The sequence below is a fragment of the Dama dama genome, chromosome 28 (genome assembly GCF_033118175.1).
Source record: "Dama dama isolate Ldn47 chromosome 28, ASM3311817v1, whole genome shotgun sequence".
Taxonomy (NCBI): Eukaryota; Metazoa; Chordata; class Mammalia; order Artiodactyla; family Cervidae; genus Dama; species Dama dama.
In genome coordinates, this window is record NC_083708.1 from 41,579,453 (window position 1) to 41,600,351 (window position 20,899).

A 20,899-nucleotide genomic window follows, 5' to 3' on the forward strand; every position below is an offset into this window, starting at 1 on the left:
GTCCCGTTGTCTGATTTTGGAAGCATGGGTGTATTTGCAGCAGTTCTCTTACTTGATCCAACTTATTTTGTGATTCTCTTTCTTTTCTTGTTGGCAGGGGTCTTGTACACGACAGCCAGAATAACCTTCAGTTGAGGGGCTTGGTGGTGTTACTTATTTCTAAGGCAGCTGGGCCCAACAGTGTGAATGCTTCGTGTCAAAAGTATGACATGGTCAGTGGGATCTATTCATGGTAAGAAGAAATTTTGAGATTGCTCTCTAAATTGTGTTTCCATACAGTGGTCAGTAGAAATCACTGTTTATTTCTTTGTCATTCTCTGATTCAGAGATAGATTAAAATATTTTGTAAGGTTAAAACATGGGTTTTTATTGTTCTTAACAAATCTAATAGTCTTAGCTACTTTGTATGGAACTTTGGTAAATTTTCACTTGTGTTTTTGTCTAATACTTTCCTTTCTACCTTGGGCATTTAAATTTTTTTATTGAATGCTACCCTTCTGCCCCATCATGATATCATTTTATTTCTGTAGAGAACTCTGTATCATTTAGTCCAGGATTCATGGTTTTTAAACCTACTCAATAGGATAACTTAGCTGTATATATAATGATGCAACTATCATTTTAGGAGATGTCTACTTCAGTGCTGTATCTTTAACTTTATTTTGTTTATTTTTATGGTGAAGAGGTTTTTATTAAAGTAACTGAAATAAGAAACTTTTACATCTCACATTTAGATTAAAAAATAAATTTATGAGTACATATTAGTTATTTTGCTGCATATAAAACTTTAAAATTTCAGTTGTGATTTTTAAAATGTGATTTAAAAATTTTTTTTAGTAATATATCAGCAATAACTTTGCTTAATCTTAGAAGTGTACTTGGCACTGTGTGGAAAACCTCTATAGAAGTAACAGTCTGCAGGTGGACTTTGGCACACGAAACTAAAAGCACCCAAAAACATGGTGATGAGGAAATTTTCTTCACAAAAAGAACTATTTCTTGAAGCTTAGACTTATGGTTAATAGATCTTATTGATTTACTTTAAAAATCAATCCACATCACTATCACACATCACTATCACACAATTGTGCTCATTTCACATGCTAGCAAGGTAGCGCTTAAAATCCTTCAAGTGAGGCTTCAACAGTACATGAACTGAGAACTTCCGGATGTACAAACTGCATTTAGAAAAGACAGAGGAACCAGAGATCAAATTGCCAATATCTATTGGACCATAGAGAAAGCAAGGGAATTCCAGAAAAACATCTACTTCTGCTTCATTGTCTATGCTAAAGCCTTTGTGTAGATCACAACAAGCTGGAAAATTTTTAAAGAGAAGGGAATACAAGACCACCTTCACTGTCCCTGTGAAACCTGTATGCAGGTCAAGAAGCAACAGTTAGAACTGGACATGAAACAATGGACTGGTTCAAAATTGGGAAAGGAGTACATTAAGGGTGTATATTGTCACCCTGCTTATTTCACTTCTATGCAGAGTACATGATGAGAAATGCTGGCCTGGGTGAATCCCAAACTGGAATCACACTTGCAGGGAGAAATATCAATAACCTCAGATGTGCAGATGACACTACCCTTATGGCAGAAAGCGAAGAGGAACTAAAGAGACTCTTGATGAAAGTGAAAGGGCAGAGTGAAAAAGCTGGCTTAAAACTCTGCATTCAAAAAAAGATCATGATATTGGGTCCCATCACTTCATGGCAAATAGAAGAGGAAAAAGTGGCAGCAGTGACAGACTTTATTTTCTTGGGCTCCAGAATCACTGTGGATGGTGACTGCAGCCTTGAAATTAGAAGATGATTTCTTCTTGGCAGGAAAGCTATGACAAACCTAGACAGTGTGATGAAAAGCAAAGGCAATACTTTGCCAACAAAGGTCGGTTATAGTCAAGGCTATGGTCTTTTCAGTCACATACAGTTGTGAGCTGAATATGCAAAGAAGGCAAAGCGCCAAAGAATTGATGCTTTTGAACTGTGGTGTTGGAGAAGACTTTTGAGAGTCCCTTGGACAGCAATCCACCTGTAATGCAGGAGACCTTGGTTTGATTCCTGGGACGGGAAGATCCGCTGGAGAAAGGATAGGCTACCCACTCCAGTATTCTTGAGCTTCCCTTGTGCCTCAGCTGGTAAAGGATCCACCTGCAATGCGGGAGACCTGGATTCGATCTCTGGGTTGGGAAGATCCCCTAGAGAAGGGAAAGGCTACCCACTTCGAGAAGGGAAAGGCTACCCACTTCCAGTGTTCTGGCCTGGAGAATTCCATGGACTGTATAGTCCATAGGGTTGCAAAGAGTCGGACATGACTGAGCAACTTTCACTTTTGGATAGCAAGTAGATGAAACCAGTCAATCCTAAAGGAAATCAACCCTGAATATTCATTGGAAGGACTGATGCTTCATTGGAAGTTGAAGCTTCAATACTTTGGTCACCTGATGCCTACAGCCTACTCATTGGAAAGGACCCTGATGCTGGGAAAGATTGAAGACAGAAGGAGAAGAGGGAGACAGAGGATGATATGGCTGGATGGCATCATCGATGCAATGGACGTGAACTTGGGCAAACTCTGGGAGGTGGTGAGGGACAGGGAGGCCTAGCGTGTGCAGTCCAGGGGGTCATGAAGAGTTGGACATGACTGAGCGACTGAACAACAACAACATATCTCTAATGAATATCCGCTGGTTTACTATCACTAATCTTAAAATAATACTTGGAAGTCTTTGAGACCTAATAAGTGTTCATTAAATGTTTGCTGCATAAATGAATCATTCCCATTTTATAGAAAAGGGAACAAAAACTGATACTAAAACTTGTCTAAAATTTTCTAGGTATAAAATGATATAGTTGGAATTTAAATCTGAAGTGTATTTCTTTCTACTATGCAGATGCTGTTACCCTTATGTACAGTGCACTATGTTGTGACCTTGTGTTTCCAATCTCTAATCTAGCCTCTAAGAAACAGCTACATTACCTTCTGATTCTTCATAGGAGCATAATGTATTTGGTTGATGGATGTTGTAATATGAATATTATAAAAGAACTTTGCAAAACAGTAGCTAGTACATTACAAATGTAAAAATTCCCCAAATGGTATAAAAGGGTTTCATACCCAAGTGTATAGAATCCACAGTTACATTTAGGAGATGTTATGTGGTTCCAGGCTGTGTTTCTGTAATCAGACTTTATCTAGTAAGTCACTGGTGATGCTTGGGTGTTCTACAGACTTGTTAATGTGAAAATGTAATTTGGCAGAGTACTACGAGAAACCATTCATTTGTTTCTCTATCCCTAAAGTCATTTGTTTGGCTCCTACTTTCTTAATTGTTCAAGTGTAACTTTTGCTGGAGGCTTGTATCTATAATGTCACAATGAATTATTTAACATTTGAGGAAAGTGCTGATTTGGTAGCTTTTTAATTCACTTCCAAACTACTGGGATTTACATTGTTGGTGTTTTTCTCTCATAAACTTGACTTTGATGTCAGTTAATGGGACCTGAGTAAATTACCTAAGGGAACAAAAGTGAGTTAGGTGACCTCTTTTTTTTTGGCCTAAGGCTATAACTGCTGGATATATCTTGTGGATGTGTCTCATGAACTTATCACATAATGGCCAGAAGAGGCAAATTTTTGGCTAGAATGTAATAACATTTTGAAAAATAGGTAAGTGAATCACATTTATAAAAATGCACTGTAAACATCTGCCATGACCTTTTGCTAGCAAGACCATGGGCTTTAAGTTTATTCCACCAACCCTGACTTTAAAAATTGGTTACAAAGGTGATCGGGCAAAAAGGTTATTTTTAAATTTGCAAGCATCCCTAACCACAACTGAGAAAATAAGTTTACAGCCTATTCTATTAATGATAGGATATTTTTGTGTATAGAATATAGAGGACTATAATATATAATACATAGTATTACAAAGTAGAGACTTCCCTAATGTAACATGATTATTACATTTAAAGAAATGCATGTGAATTTTGTGAATAATGAGTCAGTTTTCTCTGTTGCTTTAGGAAGAACCAACTCAAATATTTCTCATCCAACTAGTGATTATAAACAGACCACAAATTTTCACTCTACCTTCATTCCCTGAAATTTCCTACCACCTCTTGTTATCTATGTTAGAAGAGACTGAAACAAGTTTGCCAAACATTTTCTTTTCTTCCTGAGTATTCAGCTAGACTACATGTATTCTCAGCCTTCCTTTGCAGTTGGCTGGGCTATATAAATGAGATTTAGCCAATAGAATATAAGTGAAATTTACTATTTCCTGACCATAAAAATCACACATTTGCGGTACACCTTAAGCAGATGATCTTGGTAGATACCTATTCAAGATGAAAGGTGTCTACACCCCTAGAAGGAGAGCCACTTGTTCATCAGGAATATCTATATAGTCTTGATGTATGAGAAGAAAAACCTATTTGTTCAACCACTTAAACTGTTTAAGTGGTTTATCTGTTAATAGTAGGGCCATGTGTCTATCAGTCGCTCAGTCATGTTAGACCCTTTGCCACCCCATGGATTGTAGCCTGCCATGCTCGTCTGTCCATGGGATTCTCCAGGCAAGAATACTGAAGTGGGTTGCCAGATCCTTCTCCAGGAGGTCTTTCTGACCCAAGGATCAATCCCAGTCCTCCCACATTGCAGGCAGAGTCTTTACCATCTGAGCTACCAATAGTGCCATAGTAATTAATATTTTTCTGCTTTCTGTCACCCGGTTATCCCTGTGAATTTGGTGGTTCTTGATTACTCCCACTCCTTTACCTTTCGTGACCAGTAAACCACCAACTCACAAGTTTCTCCAGGTCTTTTTCTCTTTCAGTCCACTTTCCTCTCTCCTGTTCCAGGCCTTTATTACTTCATGTTTAGATATTAGCAGTAGCTGTCTATCAGGTCTCCCTGTCTCTTGATAGTTCGTCTTCATATTTTTTTCTGGGTCTTGTTAAATTGCACACCTGCTTTGATCACTCATTAAATGGATTCTTATTAAGCAGTCACTATGTGACGTGGGAAATAGATGGGGAGACAGTGGAAACAGTGTCAGACTTTATTTTTGGGGGCTCCAAAATCACTGCGGATAGTGACTGCAGCCATGAAATTAAAAGACACTTACTCCTTGGAAGGAAAGTTATGACCAACCTAGATAGCATATTAAAAAAGCAGAGACATTACCTTGCCAACAAAGGTCCATCTGGTCAAGGCTATGGTTTTTCCAGTGGTCAAGTATGGATGTGAGAGTTGGACTGTGAAGAAAGCTGAGCGCCGAAGAACTGATGCTTTTGAACTGTGGTGTTGGAGAAGACTCTTGAGAGTCCCTTGGACTGCAAGGAGATCCAACCAGTCCATCCTAAAGGAAATCAGTTGTGAGCATTCATTGGACGGACTGATGCTGAAGCTGAAACTTCAATACTTTGGCCACCTCATGCGAAGAGTTGACTCATTGGAAAAGACCATGATGCTGGGAAGGATTGGGGGCAGGAGGAGAAGGGGATGACAGAGGATGAGATGGCTGGATGGCATCACCGACTCAATGGACATGAGTTTGAGTAAACTCCGGGAGTTGGTGATGGACAGGGAGGCCTGGTGTGCTGCGATTCATGGGGTCACAAAGAGTCGGACACGACTGAGCGACTGAATTGAATTTGAATTTGATGTGATGTTCCAGGCAGGTACAGGGAGATAGAAGCTGAATAGTGAGTATATTTACCCTCAGTGACCTTATTAGCATCAAACTAGGGCACATACAAGTTTACAGACAACTGTAATGCAATGCCATAGATGCTGTAAGTAAAGTATAAGTAGAATTCTGTAGAGGAATTGAATGGTTGGGAGGAGGAAAGGAGACAATTTCAGTAAAAGAGAGCATATGAACTTTTACAAAGAGGGAACTTATAAGTGGATTCTGAAGGTAACTAGGAGGTTATCAGAGGAAACCAGGTAGGCAAGGGGTTTGGTAAAAGTGGTTGTGTTGAAGGTAAAGAAAGTGAGGAACAAACTCACCAAACATGTGGTCTGGAAGTACATAGCAGGTCCTGCACCGTGCTGACACTGTAATGGGCACTCGGTAAGTAACTTGTTATGTGAATGCATGAATTTACATAATAGAGACCGGGGCATTATGCATGTAAGTGTTATGGGTTGAATTCTGTCCCTGCCCCCAAATTCATACATTGAAGCCTAACCCCTCATTCCTCACAGTGTGCCGTTGTTTGGAGATGGGGTCTTTATTGAGATAATCCAGTTAAAATGAGGTCATTAGAATGAGCCATAATTCAATGACCTTATTTTAAAAAGGGGGAAATTTGGGCACAAATGTGCATATACAGGCAGAACACCCTGTGAATATGAAGATGGTCATTTTCAAGTCAAGGAGAGGGGCATAGAACAGGTTTGTCCCTCATAGCCCCAGCAAACTAACATATTGCAGACCACTGATGAGGAGATGGTCTAGAAAAGGAAGGTTGAAGTTGGATTGTGAAGGTCCTAAGGGATCAGAGCTCTATCCTGGAGAAACAGTGGGGAGCCATCCAAGAGGCATAGAATAGCCTTGGAATCTGGAAGCAGGCTACCTTACTTACTAGCTGTGCCTCAGATTTCAGCTCTTACCTTTCAGAGAATGGTTTTAAGAATTAATGAGTGAATAGAGTAATGCATTGCATAGTAAGCATTCTGTACATGTTTATTCTTGTTTATAGATATTATAAAGGTCTTTAAGTGAGGGGGTCACATTACTATATCTGTGTTCTAGAATGTAATCAGTTGAGAAGATAACCCAGAGAGTTGAGGTTCAAGAGGTAAAGAGGACCAGCCAGGGAGTTATTGAAATAGTCTAGGTGGTTGCTGAGAGGGAAAACAGAGACCTGGAGAGATTAAGGAGTCTTTCCCCAAAGCAGCAGGTTAGCAGTTGGCTGAGTTGGGTTTAGACCCATTAGGTCCTTTGATCTCATGCCATTTTCTACCAGCATTTCCCAGTTTGTGCTTCATTTAGGGTGAAGGTTTTACTAGGTGGTCAGTGAGACAGAAGGTCCTGTGGTCAAATAAATTTGGTTTTGCCAGGTTAAACAGAGTTTAAAAGATTTCTTCATTTCAGAAATCTCAAAAATTGTTAGGTATGTATGGCATCCATCATGAATCTTTAAGAAGAGATATTGTTTCCCGGTTATTTGACTGTAAAACCTTTAAACCCCTGTCAGCAGTACATTTTGTGGAATACTGTGAAGCAGTTTGGTACATCTTATGTTATGTTAGGGTACCTAATTTTGAGGGCTAATGGAAACTCTGTGAGGCAGAAATAACAGAGTCACCAATAAGAAAACAGAGTCAAAAAGGTGAAGTAACTTTCTGAGATCCTGCATTAAGTGATCAAGTAGGGGAAGAAATATATCATGCTGGTGGCCTCAGTTTAATTCCTTATTCTGTCACTTATTTGCTATGTGACCCCAGACAGTTAGGTTACCTCTCTGTGCCTCATAGGTTTGAGTGTATCAAAGAAGGTAATTTGAATAAAACACTTAGAACAGTGTGTTGTGTGTAGATTGAACTTAACAAGTGTTCTTTCTTACTGTTATTCCAGAGCCCTGTCATGCTGCTTTATGTCCTTTATCAGATTTCTCACTCCTTCAGGGCAGGCCCTTAGCTTTGTGCACATTTTCATCTCACCAGTGTGTTGGACATAGTATTCATTTAAATCTTTGTCTGGATGACTGAATCTTCAATGTACATAACTGTTCTACACCAAAACAAACATTTGAATCACACGTTTTATAGTATGTGCTTTTTAGAGTAGTTTAACATGGACTCTACCTAACTTTGGCCACCTGATGTCAAGAACCAACTCATTGGAAAAGACCCTGATGCTGGGAAAGATTGAAGGCTGAAGGAGAAGGGGACGACAGAGGATGAGATGGTTGGATGGCATCACTGATGTGATGGACATGAGTGTGAGTAGGCTCTGGGAGGTGGTGATGGACAGGGAAGCCTGGCATGCTGCAGTCCATGGGGTCGCAAAGAGTAGGACACGACTGAGCGACTGAACTGAACTTACAATCAGTATATCTTATTATATCCTTTGCAACTTGTAATTTAGGACATGAGCTGTAATCAGACACTAAAGTACTCTTCATGGAATAGTCTTAATTTTTAGCTTAGTTATCATGTAAAGCAATATATAGTTTTGTTTAAAGAATGAAAAGTGTTAATGAAGTATCAACAAAAACACACACAAAAAAGCCGACAAGTTTTTAAAGTATTGCCCAATATCTACTGGGCAATCTTAAAAGTCCCATCAAAAGTTCGTTTTGTTTTCCTCAATATTTCCACCTATTCCTTTCCTGTTTTAAAACTTATATTTTGATTATTCATCTCTGTTATCTGCAACTTCCATTCTGGTATCTATACGGCTTGAATTTTACTAATAGGTTGTAGACTCTTCTGAACTTAATTCCCTCTGGGCAGCAGAGGGAGGAGAATCAGCTGCTGCTGAGGGACTGTTGTGGTGAGAGTGTTCCTGCAGCCATTAGCCTCATAGCGGAGCAGCCGGCTGTCTGGAACTGTAATGCACACCTGTCATCTTGAGGCATGGCCACTGAATTTAATTGAAGATCTGCAGGGTCCTGATATATTATAAACATGGTGCCACCTTCTTCTTGCCTACCTTTCTCTGTCTCTAATCTATTTGCTAGAGATAAATTCAGTGATAAGTAGAACCTACAAGAATGAAAAGGTATTGAATGAATCAGGAGTAAAGTGATTGTTGGGCTTCCCAACAGTCTGCTGATTGTTGAGGTGTTGAGGTGGCTCAGCAGTAACTGAGAATCCGCTTGCCGTGAACGAGATGCAGGTTTGATCCCTGGGTGGGGAAGATTCCCCTGAAGGGGGAATGGCTTCCCTCTCCCATATTCTTGCTTGGGAAATCCCTTGGACTAAGGAGCCTGATGAGCTACAATCCATGGGGCTGCAAAGAGTCAGACGTGACTTAACAACTAAACAACACCAACAAAGTAATTGTTATTTTTGTCCTTTAGATGGTCTGTTGGCCAGGATACATGTGGGTACTGGTAAATTGTCAATCATGCCAATTCTGTTTGTAAAACAAGTACTTTTATCATATTACTCATTTGGCTTCTGAGTGGCAGGTGAGCTGATAAATGGGAATAAAATTATGGATTGATCTTTTTATGTATTTATTTGTAGTGCTGATAAAAGGCAGTTGTGCTGTGTGTGCGATTAAACATAGTTCAGATGATCTGTTTTCTTCATAGGAGCACAGTATTCAGCATGTTCCTAGTACTTAGATGCCAGTCAGTTGACTATTTGCTTAGAGTGGAATAATCCTGGTAACTATTATAGTTGTGATTATTATTATTTAATCTTGAAGCAAGGAAGACCTTCCTAAAGTGTTTCAGCACTCTGGACCCATAAACAAAAAGAATCATCAAAAAAGAATTCTTCAATGGAAAGAAATGTCCCATAAAGTCAAAAGATAGGTGCCAAAGTTACAAAAATATTTGCAACATACATGACAGAGGGCTACGTTTTAATAAACAAGTCAGTTGAGGATCCTGTAAATCAGGAAGAAGATAGTACTCTGCAATCACGGATGAAAAACATGAACAGGATGTTCAGTGAAGAAAACTCATAGATGGTTAGTAAACAAAGAGAAGAAAGGCTGGACCTCATCATAAAGGACAAATTAAAATCATAGTTTCCCTCTGTCAGGTTGGAAAAGGTTAAAAAGTTTGATAGCCAACGTTTCTTTGTGAGGAAAAAGGCACCCAAATGCTTTGTTCGTAGGGATGTTAACTGGTATACTTGCTTAGAGAGCAATTTGGCAATAGCTGTAAATTTTATTTTAATCCAGCTACCCTTTGATTTAGCAAAATTGTGTACTAATATATTAACATAAGTGCCCAAACATATATGTAGAAGAATGCTGTTTGTAGTATACTTTGTAAGAACAGCAACAAAAAAGGAAATAACCTAAGTGTTCATCAGGAGGGAACATGTTATGTTATTGATGCAAAGGAATATCAAATGGTCATTTAAAAGAATTAAGGAGATCTGTATGTGCCGATCTGGGAGGAGCTCAAAGAACATGGAAGAAAAGCAAGACTCCGAAATGGATTCTATAATAGTTGGTCCCATTGGGGCTTGAGTGGGTGGGCAGTGGATTTTTATTTGCATGAAAAATATCTCAGAAGGAAGGAGACACAAAGAACTGTCAATAGTGGTCACCTCTGGGGAGTGGCAGCTGTAGGGAAATGGGATGAAAGACTTTGTTTACTCTACGTCCTGTTCAGTGGTCTGAATTATTTTTCATTTATACAGGTTTTACTTATGTACGTCTTAAAAAGCAGTGAAAATTTTTGTTGATTGCAGGTAGTTAGCTTAGAAATTCTATCCTACTAAAATGAAAGACTTTGAACTGATTTAAACTTTTATCTTTTCCCCTCTTTGACAGGATAAAATATCCTATGAAAATGCATGAACTCTAGTTGTTTTTTAAATAAAGAAAGCAGGAGTGATGCAAAATGACATCTTTTAATTAACTTTCTTGGCTTTGCCATCCATGGCAGAGTTAAAATGGACACTATCAACTTTTTGGTAACTGTGCTGATTCTTTTTCAACTCAGTATATTATTCAGTTGATTAAAGTTAAATTAATGATTAAGGTTAAACATCTAAGGTGATTGTTGGGCTTAAAGAACTAATCAGATAAAAGACCTTATAAATATAAATTAAATCTAGAAAATAGCTTATAATCAAATTATTAATCTAAACATTACTCTCTCCTCTAAGTGAAAATTGGTCAGGCTTGGTATACTGTTAGGAGAACTGGTAGTAAAATATTTGGAGGCCTATTTGAAATCTTAATTTATGAAGATAAGTGGAGAACATGAAAAGCTGTGAAGAAGCAAGATGATTTTTTTTTTCTTTTAAAATAATCTTTAAATTTAGGGACTTGATCTCAGCTGCAAATATTATGGTGCATAATTTATCATTTTAATATAGTCCTAATTAGCTTCTGATGACTTCTGATTATACTCACAATAGGCTGTGACTATCAGTTCTTACCTTCACACTGCATATTAGTATTTGGCACTTAAAAATGCCTAACAAAATTAGACAGAGTGCCTGAAGAACTGTGGACAGAGGTTCGTAACATTGTACAGGAGGCGATGATCAAAACCATCCCCAAGAAAAAGGAATGCAAAAAAGCAAAATGGTTGTCTGAGGAGGCCTTACAAATAGCTGAGAAAAATAGAGAAGTGAAAAGCAGAGGAGAAAAGGAAAGATATATCCAACTGAATCCAGAGTTCCAGGGAATAGCAAGGAGAGATAAGAAAGTCGTTTTAAGTAAACAATGCAAAGCTCAGTTCAGTTCAGTCATGTCTGACTCTTTGTGACCCCACAGACTGCAGCACGCGAGGCTTCCCTGTCCATCACCAACTCTCGGAGCTTACTCACACTCAGGTCCATCGAGTCGCTGATGCCATCCAACCATAACATCCTCTCTCGTCCCCTTCTCCCACCTTCAATCTTTCTCAGCATCAGCGTCTTTTCCAGTGAGTCAGTTCTTTGCATCAGGTGGCCAAAGTATTTGAGTTTCAGCTTTAGCATCAGTCCTTCCAGTGAATATTCAGGACTGATTTCCTTTAGGATGGACTGGTTTGATCTCCTTGCAGTCCAAGGGACTCTCAAGAGTCTTCTTCAACACCACAGTTTGAAAGCATCCATTCTTTAGTGCTCAACTTTCCTTATAGTCCAACTCTTACATCCATACATGATTACTGGAAAAACCATAGCTTTGACTTGATGGACCTTTGTTGGCAAAGTATTGTCTCTGCTTTTTAATATGCTCTCTAGGTTGACCATAACTTTTCTTCCAAGGAGCAAGCATGTTTTAATTTCATGGCTGCAGTCACCATCTGCAGTGATTTTGGAACCCAAAAAAGTAAAGTCTGTCACTGTTTCCATTGTTTCCCCATCTATCTGCTATGAAGTGATGGGACCAGATGCCATGATCTTAATTTTCTGAATGTTGAGTTTTAAGTCAGCTTTTTCACTCTCCTCTTCCACTTTCATCAAGAGGCTCTTTAGTTCTTCTTCCCTTTCTGTCATAAGGGTGGTGTCATCTGCATATCTGAGGTTATTGATGTTTCTCCCGGCAATCTTGATTCCAACTTGTTCTTCATAGAGCCTGGCATTTCTCATGATGAACTCTGCATATCAATTAAATAAGCAGGATAACAATATATAGCCTTGACGTACTCCCTTCCTGATTTGTAACCAGTCTGTTGTTCCATGTCCAATTCTAACTGTTGCTTCTTGACCTGCATAGAGATTTCTCAGGAGGCAGGTCAGGTGGTCTGATATTCCCATTCCTTTAAGAATTTTCCAGAGTTTGTTGTGGTCCACACAGCCAAAGGCTTTGGCATAGTCAATAAAGCAGAAATAGATGTTTTTCTGGAACTCTCTTGCTTTTACGATGATCCAGCGGATATTGGCAGTTGTATCTCTGGTTCAAATGCAAACAAATAGAGGAAACGTTGCAAAGAAATAGAGGAAAACAACAGAATGGGAAAAACTAGAGAGCTCTTCAAGAAAATTAGAGATACCAAGGCAACATTTCATGCAAAGATAGGCACTCAAAAAAGACAGAAACGGTATGCACCTAGCAGAAAATATTAAGAAGAGGTGACAGAAATACACAGAAGAAATATACAAAAAAGATCTTAATGACCCAGATAACCATGTTGATGTGATCACTCACCTAGAGCTGCACATCCTGGAGTGAGAAGTCAAGTGGGCCTTAGGAAGCATCACTACCAACAAAGCTAGTGGAGGTGATAGAATTCCAGCTGAGCTATTTCAAATCCTAAAAGATGATGCTGTTCAAGTGCTGCATTCAATATGCCAGCAAATTTGGAAAACTCAGGAGTGGCCTCAGGACTGGAAAAGGTCAGTTTTCATTCCAATCCCAAAGAAGGGCAATGCCAAAGGATGCTCAAACTATTGCACAATTGCACTCATTTCACATGCTAGCAAAATAATGCTCAAAATCTTTCTAGCTAGGCTTCAACAGTATGTTAACTTATAACTTCCAGATGTACAGCTGGTTTTAGAAAAGACAGAGGAACCAGAGATCAAATTGCCAACATCCATTGGATCATAGAAAAAGCTAGAGAATTCCAGAAAAACCTCTATTTCTGCTTCATTGACTGCACTAAAGCCTTTATCTGTGTAGATCACAATGAACTATGGAAAATTCTTCAAGAAGTGGGAATACCAGACCATCTTACTTGCCTCCTGTGAAACCTGTATGCAGGTCAAGAAGCAACAGTTAGAACTGGACATGGAACAATGGACTGGTTTAGAATTGAGAAAGGAGTACATCAAGGCTGTATATTGTCACCCTGTTTATTTAACTTACCTTATTTAGCTTATTACAGAGTACATCATGCAAAATGCCAGACTGGATGAAGCATAAGCTGGAATCAAGATTGCCAGTAGAAATATCAATAACTTCAGATGTGCAGATGATACCACCCTAATGACAGAAAGCAAAGAGAAACTAAAGAGTCTCTTAAATGAAGGTGAAGGAGAGTGAAAAAACTGGCTTAAAACTCAGCATTCAAAAAACTAAGATCACGGCTTCCAGTCCCATCACTTCATGGCAAATAGACGGGGAAACAATGGAAACAGTGATAGACTTTATTTTCTTAGGCTCCAAAATCACTGTGGGCAGTGACTGCAGCCATGAAATTAAAAGATGCTTTCTTCTTGAAAGAAAAGCAATGACCAACCTAGACAGCATATTAAAAAGCAGAAACATTGCTTTGTGGACGGAGGTCCATATAATCAAACCTATGGTTTTTCCAGTAGTCATGTACAGATATGAGAGCTGGACAATGAAGAATTGATGCCTTTGAACTGTGATGCTGGAGAAGACTTCTGGGAATTCCTTGGACAGCAAGATCAAAGCAGTCAATCGTAAAGGAAATCAACCCTGAATATTCATTGGAAGGACTGATACTGAAACTGAAGCTCTAGTACTTTGGCCACCTGATGTGAAGAGCTGACTCATTGGAAAAGACCGTGATACTGGAAGGATTGAAGGCAGGAGGAGTAAGGGACAATAGCGGATGAGATGGTTGAATGGCATCACTGACTCAATGGACATGAGTTTTAGCAAACTCTGGGAGATGGTGAAGAGCAGGGATCTGGCATGCTACAGTCCATGGGGTTGCAAAGAGTCGGACACGACTGAGCAACTGGACAACAGCAGAAACAAAATTAACACGGCATATTTCCCTTTGGATTGACCAAATCAAAAAACACCTTAAGAAATGAGGCTTAGAGGGCCGTCCTCCACGCTCTGGACGCCCGGCGCCAGCCGCCGGGCGTCCGGAGCGCGTAAAAAAAAAAAAAAAAAAAGAGAGAAATGAGGCTTAAGTAGGAACATATTATTATATTTACTTAGGGCTTAATTATATTAATGTGCAATAATTAATATTGAGATAGCATTTTTTAAAACTATGATTATTATTATTATTATTTTTTCAAATGACATGTGTAAATGTGTAGAAAAAAGACTTTGAGGAAACCTTACCCACTTGATGGTAACTGTTTTCGGAACAAGTGTGGTTGGGGAAAGGTTTCAGAACAGTTATAGGGGAATAATCAAAGGGAACTTTATTTTTAGTATTTCTTTTTTTATATAAAGAAAATCTAATTTAAATTAACTTGAAAATTAAAAGGAAATTATATTTCAGACTTATAAAACATTAAGAACCTATTTAAGAAATGTACCTTTTTGTACTGCAAGAAATTAGAAAATGAGGAATACTTATTGACAGTGATTTAAAATGATTATGCTGAATAACTGAATTTAGAATAGGCTTTTGAAGATAATTTCTTAAACATATCTCAGCTCCTTTTCAGAGCTATCTCAAGAGATGAAAGCATGTGCAGTTTGATTACATATTACTATTGATTGTGTTCCATTTACAGCAATAAAAATAAACTCCAGATACAAATCTAGTAATATTATTAATTCATTACAACCAGTACTTATTTTCTTCATTAACTTTTTATTGTTATTTTCAACTTACACAGCATGCACAAATGCAGCAATTATATGTTGAGTAAGAAAGGGGAAGGCTCTTTATGTTCCATGTACAGTACATCAGAAGTCTCTACCTCACCAGAGCTGTTGGAAAAGCACAAAATAGGAACAGCCTCTTACAAAACAAGTATAATTAACCACAAAAAGTAGGTGGGCTCAGCGACTAATCTACTCTGCTGAGAGTTAATTGTATATAAATATCTTGATATAGATTAGCCTGCTTGACTACATCACAACAAAAAACAAGCTGCATAAATTGTTTTGTCAATAGTAAAAAAACTAAACTCTTTTTCTTAAAGAAGGGCTATACATTAACTAGTAAGAAGCCATAGGCAAAGGCATTATCCAGTGTCTAAATTTAAACTGTGCTCAATTCTTGACATTCACTGTAGTAAAGTGTTAGTTCTGTCAGAAGAATTGCAGCCATTTAAAATGTTTAATGACAGAGTTTGCTTAATAGCTTCATGACTTAATGCTTATCCTTTGAACCCAAACTCAAAACACCCCCATTGGTAAACAGTGTGATGTAAAAGAGACATGGATAAAGGTTCTTGTTTCAAATATGTAACTGATTAGTTATTTGATCTTAGGCAAGTCACTAGTCATGCTGTGTGATTACTCATCTATAAGACAGATAAAGATAAAATGGACTTAAATCAGAGAGCTGTACAGGCACATAATCCCGCTAAGTTCAAGTAGACTGTGGTCTGTTCTGACTGCCTCCTCTCTGCAAGTCAGAGGGCTGAGCATTGAGGGGAATGTGAATATTAATCAGAAATAGTCTTTGACCTCCAATGACAAGGTAAAGAAACAATTTATGCATCTGTTAGCCTTCTGACTCCATTGATGCAACTTCATTTCTAGAACTCTGTTTCTGGAACTTAACTTCCAGAACTGTAACCATATTCACTATAGGGTCCACAGTCTACCCATGTCCACTTGCAACCCTTTGTTTAATTAAAGACAATCATGAATATCCTTCACCTAAGATCCTTGGGGGGCTTCCCTGGTGGCTCAGTTGGTAAAGAGTCTGCCTGCAATGCGGAGATGCAGGTTCGATCCCTGGGTCAGGAAGATCCCCTGGACAAGGAAATGGTAGCCCACTCCAGTATTCTTGGCTGGAGAATTCCATGGACAGAGGAGCCTGATGGCTACAATCCATGGGGTCACAAGGAGTCGGACACGACTGAGGGGCTAATAATAAGATCCTTGGAGAAGATGGCGTCTATAGGTAGCTTAGTGCCCAGGGAACTCCTCCTTCACTATTCTCTTCTTCTTGCTCTTGGACTGGTAGCTGGGTGGTGGTGGTTCAGTTGCTAAGTCATGTCTGACTCTGCAACCCCATGAACTACAGTACACCAGGCTTCCCTAGCCTTCACTATCTCCTGGAGTTTGCTCAAATTCATGTCCGTTGAGTCGGTGATACCACCCAACCATCTCATCTGCTGTTGCCCCCTTCTCTTCTTGCCCTCAGTCTTTCTCAGCATCAGGGTCTTTGCTGGTAATAGAGGCAAAGATTCTCAGGTTGGTTATCTCAAACCCTGTAATCCTTCTCTAAAGTTACTGGCATACTGAGTACATTTTCTGTTATTAAGATTGCCCCATTCCCTTCTATTCTGTTCAAGTTTTTAAGTGGAATAAAGTATCCTTAATTTTTCAGTGATATCCTATTACCTACAGAATTAAATCTGAATTGCTTAACAGCAACAGGTAATCTCTAGCTGCCCTAAAGTAAAAATGATAGAGATAAAAGCATGATTATGATTTTTCCTGTGCCCACCTAGTAGAGCTATTCAGGCTCACTCAGAAAGGAAGGCTGAGGGAGTCCAAAATGAGGTTAAAAGTAGTGATCAAATATTGGAGGTCATGAAGATTCGTATTTTAGAGGGAAAAGTAATAGTGAATGAGAGAACTGAGAGGTTTGAAGATTGTAGATAGAAGGTAGGATATGTGAATTGATTTCAGAAGTAGAATAGTTCTAAATGGTAAGTTCTAGTTTTTCCTCAGAGTGGGGTTGACAGCATTTGAATTGAGTAGATAGAGAAACTACAGGGTGGACAGTTCCCGTGACTGATGTCAACCAAGAGAACCAAACTAAGCGAACCGGTGAGGACTCCAGTGAACACAGTGACGGCCAGAAGTGGTGGTAAAAAGCAGACCAGTGGTTTCTCAAGATGGTGCAGAAGCAGAGCACCAGTCCCACCTCTCAGCTCCTCCGCTTGTGGCTTGGAGGAGGTTAACGCTACCTACTCACAAAGATATGGGGATTTCAGTACCCCAGGAAAAGCTCTGGCTCAATTAGAGCCAAAACGTAGAGGGAATATTCTGTGAATTTTTAGTATGCTTAACATACGGTTGGTTTTTTTCTGTTTTTTTTTTTTTTTTTTTTTTTTACTTATTTTTTGGCTGCACCATGCAGCATGTGGAATCTTAGATCCCTAACCAGGGATCTAATCTGCACCCCCTGAATTGGAAGCATGAGTCTTAACCACTGGACTGCCAAGGAAGCCCCAATGTATTTTTTGTGATGATGGATTTATGTATGTTTCCCCAGTTCTTGAAGTCAGCGCCTTGTGTATTAGCCATCTTCCAATTCAGCACCTCTCCCATCACTGAGCCTTTTATTACATTTTGTACCTCTGAGGCACTTTTCTAAAAAAAATTCTGTAGTAATTTGTATACCTATCTGGGCTTCCCAGGTGGTGCTAGTGGTAAGGAACCCACTTGCCAATGCAAGAGACATAAGAGACATGGGTGTGATCCCTGGGTCAGGAAGATCCCCTGGAGAAGGGAATGGCAACCCACTCCAGTGTTCTTGCCTGGGAAATCCCATGGACAGAGGAGCCTGGTGGGCTATAATCGTAGCGTTACAAAGAGTTGGACACGACAGAAGCCACTTAGCACACACATACTTATCCTACTACATTTGTTCAGTCATTCAAACTCAACATTTGTTGAGTGTCTGCTATGTGCAAAGCTGACTGTGATAAATATAGAGAAATAATCACTAAGTAGTTAACACATTGAATTTTCTGTATGTCTGGTACTCCTACCTGTGCTTTATAAATGTTAACTCATTTAATCCTTACAGTACTGGTTAACAAAAAATCACTTTTGGGGGGAAACAGGCTTAGAGAAATTTAATAACCTAACAAAATTGATAGTGTAAATAGACGAAGGAATTGGGATTCAGACCCCATTTAACCATGGAATTCATGCTCTTTCCATTATTGTAGGCAGCCTCTGGATTAGAGTACCCCAAATGTACTGTTGCCCCTTGGTATCCACAGGGGGTTGATTCCAGGAGCTCCCATGGATACCAAAATCCACAGATGCTCAAGTCCTTTGTGTAAAATGATACAGTACAATGAGTACATTGCGCTCTCTGCATCCATGAGTTTCTCGCTTGCAGATACAGCCAGCTCCACAGTTGGTAGGATCCATGGATGCGAAACCCAAAGATACAGGGAGCCAACTGTACTTTGTTTTTCATCTTGACATCCTCACCTCTGAGCACAAATCTTTATATTTAGTGGTATTGAATTACATAGTGCTTAGAAACCAGATTATAGACTTTTTTTCTTTAGCCTCTAAAATCTAAGCACCATAGTGGGCACTCAAGTGCTCCATGAATTACTGTTGATTTATTCAGACAAAATTCTCTTTTGTTTAGAGGTTGAATGTGGATCATAGTAATGTTCTATACAATTTAAAAATGAAAACATTTAGGTTTGCAGACTATACCTCTTTCATTGCACATCTCCTTGATTCTTTCATCTGTTGGGAATATAGATTCCTGTGTATTTTCTTTGATACAGAAACCATTTTTAAAATTAGACCTGCCCCAAATAGACGTTCTGTCTAATGGGCTTCCCCTATAGACAAAGAGCAAAGTGTATTTCATTTGTCTTTAGTCCTGAAATGCTCAATGCTATAAATTTTGGTATTAAAACCCGTTACATTCATACTCATTGGAGACACTGTTTCAAGGAAGTACTTGGATAATTATGCACCTACAAAATGTGCTGCTGTCCATGGATAATTTACATCTTGCAGTAATATGGAGCTTCTAGTTCTCTACTATAATTACAATGAATAACTTACATATTCATTGCAAATAATGATGTAACAGATTTTTAGAGGCTATGCATAAGAGAACCAACAAACTGAGACGCAAAATAAGTTTCCACCCCTTCTTTCCAAAGCTGTAGTTAATCACTTGAACCCCGTCCAATATAGTAGCTGGCAGACTTTTCTTTGTAGCAGGCTATGTAAAAATGTTTATAATTTACAGCTTATTATGCCATGCAAACGACTGTGTTCTCAGTGAAGGAGAGTGAGAAAATACGGCTGTGAAATTACTTAACTCCCCTTTGTTAGTAGTTTTCTGGCAACAGTGGAAGGATACTTTGCACTTAAAATACATCTCTGTATTTAATTTTATACCATTCAATTCAGAGCTTTAGAAATAGGAATTTACTTTTTATTTCTTTGTACAGGCCAGAGTAGCTTAACAAAAACAATAAGCTGAAAAATCAGTTGTCAGAGACTTTAAATGGAGTGGTACTAAATTATTAGAATTTAATTCAATTTATGACTTTGATTTTATAAAAGCTAGCTTTTTAAAATATATATCTACAGTGTTTAATAGACAACTTGTTATTTTTCAAAGATACTTCATGCAGATTTTCCTTTATATTGTCTATACCACTTTGACTAGAAGTTAGTCTTCCTCAGGAATAGTTAGAAGGGCAGGCAAGGTAACTTGGACCTTTCTATAATCCACCTATTTTAGGCCTTTCCTTAGCATTGTCTAATTTTATTGGTTTCACTCTTAGATTCATAAAGCCCTTAAAGTCAGGGTACCACATAGTCTTATGTGGTTGAGGTTCTCTCTGTGCCTGGTACACTACTGCAAGTTTATATTGGATAAATATGCCCCAGACCATGACTTCCATTTTGATGGGAAAGTAGCTCCTCTGTGAAGGACTGGAGCTCACTTTTAGGTTCTGTACGGTTTAGGTGGGCCTTCAGTGAAGGAGCTTCCTAAGAGAGAGAAGTAAAAACACAGGAACCTGGTATTTAAAAATCTGTATCATTTTTTCTTGTAATTCTTCAGCTCTTGATGACAGAAGAGCTTTTTATTTAGTTTATACTTCCCTGGAGGTAAAAGAGAGGAAAATTTTATATTTAAATATTTAAAACATTCAAAACAACATGTTTAATTTTTTCACTCTTTGTTTAAAATTAATTTAGAAGCTGGAGCATTGTCACAGGAAAATGTTTTCTATTTCAAATCTCTTTTTTCTAAGTTACACATTACAATAGCCTTAAAGTCAACTCTGATTGTGACAGAATAAAACTGAGTAAAATAATTTATTCTGGGTTTTTGGGGTGTGTTTGTGTGTGTGTGTGTGTGTGTGTGTGTTTTGGCTGCTTCCTCTTGAGTGAACAGAGATCTGAGAAGCGCCGGAGCCCCGACGTCTGGGTGCGAGAATGGGCGCCTGGCACTGCTCTCCACTGACCTCTGCTGGCCCCCTGTTAGATGTGTCGTTGCAGTGGACAGCCGCTCTCCTTTAGGATACCTTGCTGAAAGCAGATGGCCAAGGAAAAGCAGCGGGAAGTTAGCCAGCCGTAGGGTTGGTGATGATGACCTCTCAGCCTCTTCAGCCCTCAAGACTCCTTTTGCTGTTCCCCTGCCCTTCTGTAAAGGAGTCTGTTTACCAAGCATACTGTATATGTAATATCATT

At 38.8% G+C, this 20,899-nt stretch overlaps 1 protein-coding gene across 1 annotated transcript in view; it reads left to right on the top strand.

The window, feature by feature from the left end:
- Positions 1-20,899, top strand: part of PDSS2 (decaprenyl diphosphate synthase subunit 2) — a 276,653-nt gene that overhangs the window by 110,140 nt on the left and 145,614 nt on the right. Inside the window, exon 2 of the mRNA XM_061131753.1 lies at positions 98-232. Within this exon, the coding sequence (XP_060987736.1) occupies positions 98-232 (135 nt within the window). The remainder of the gene's footprint in view (positions 1-97; positions 233-20,899) is intronic.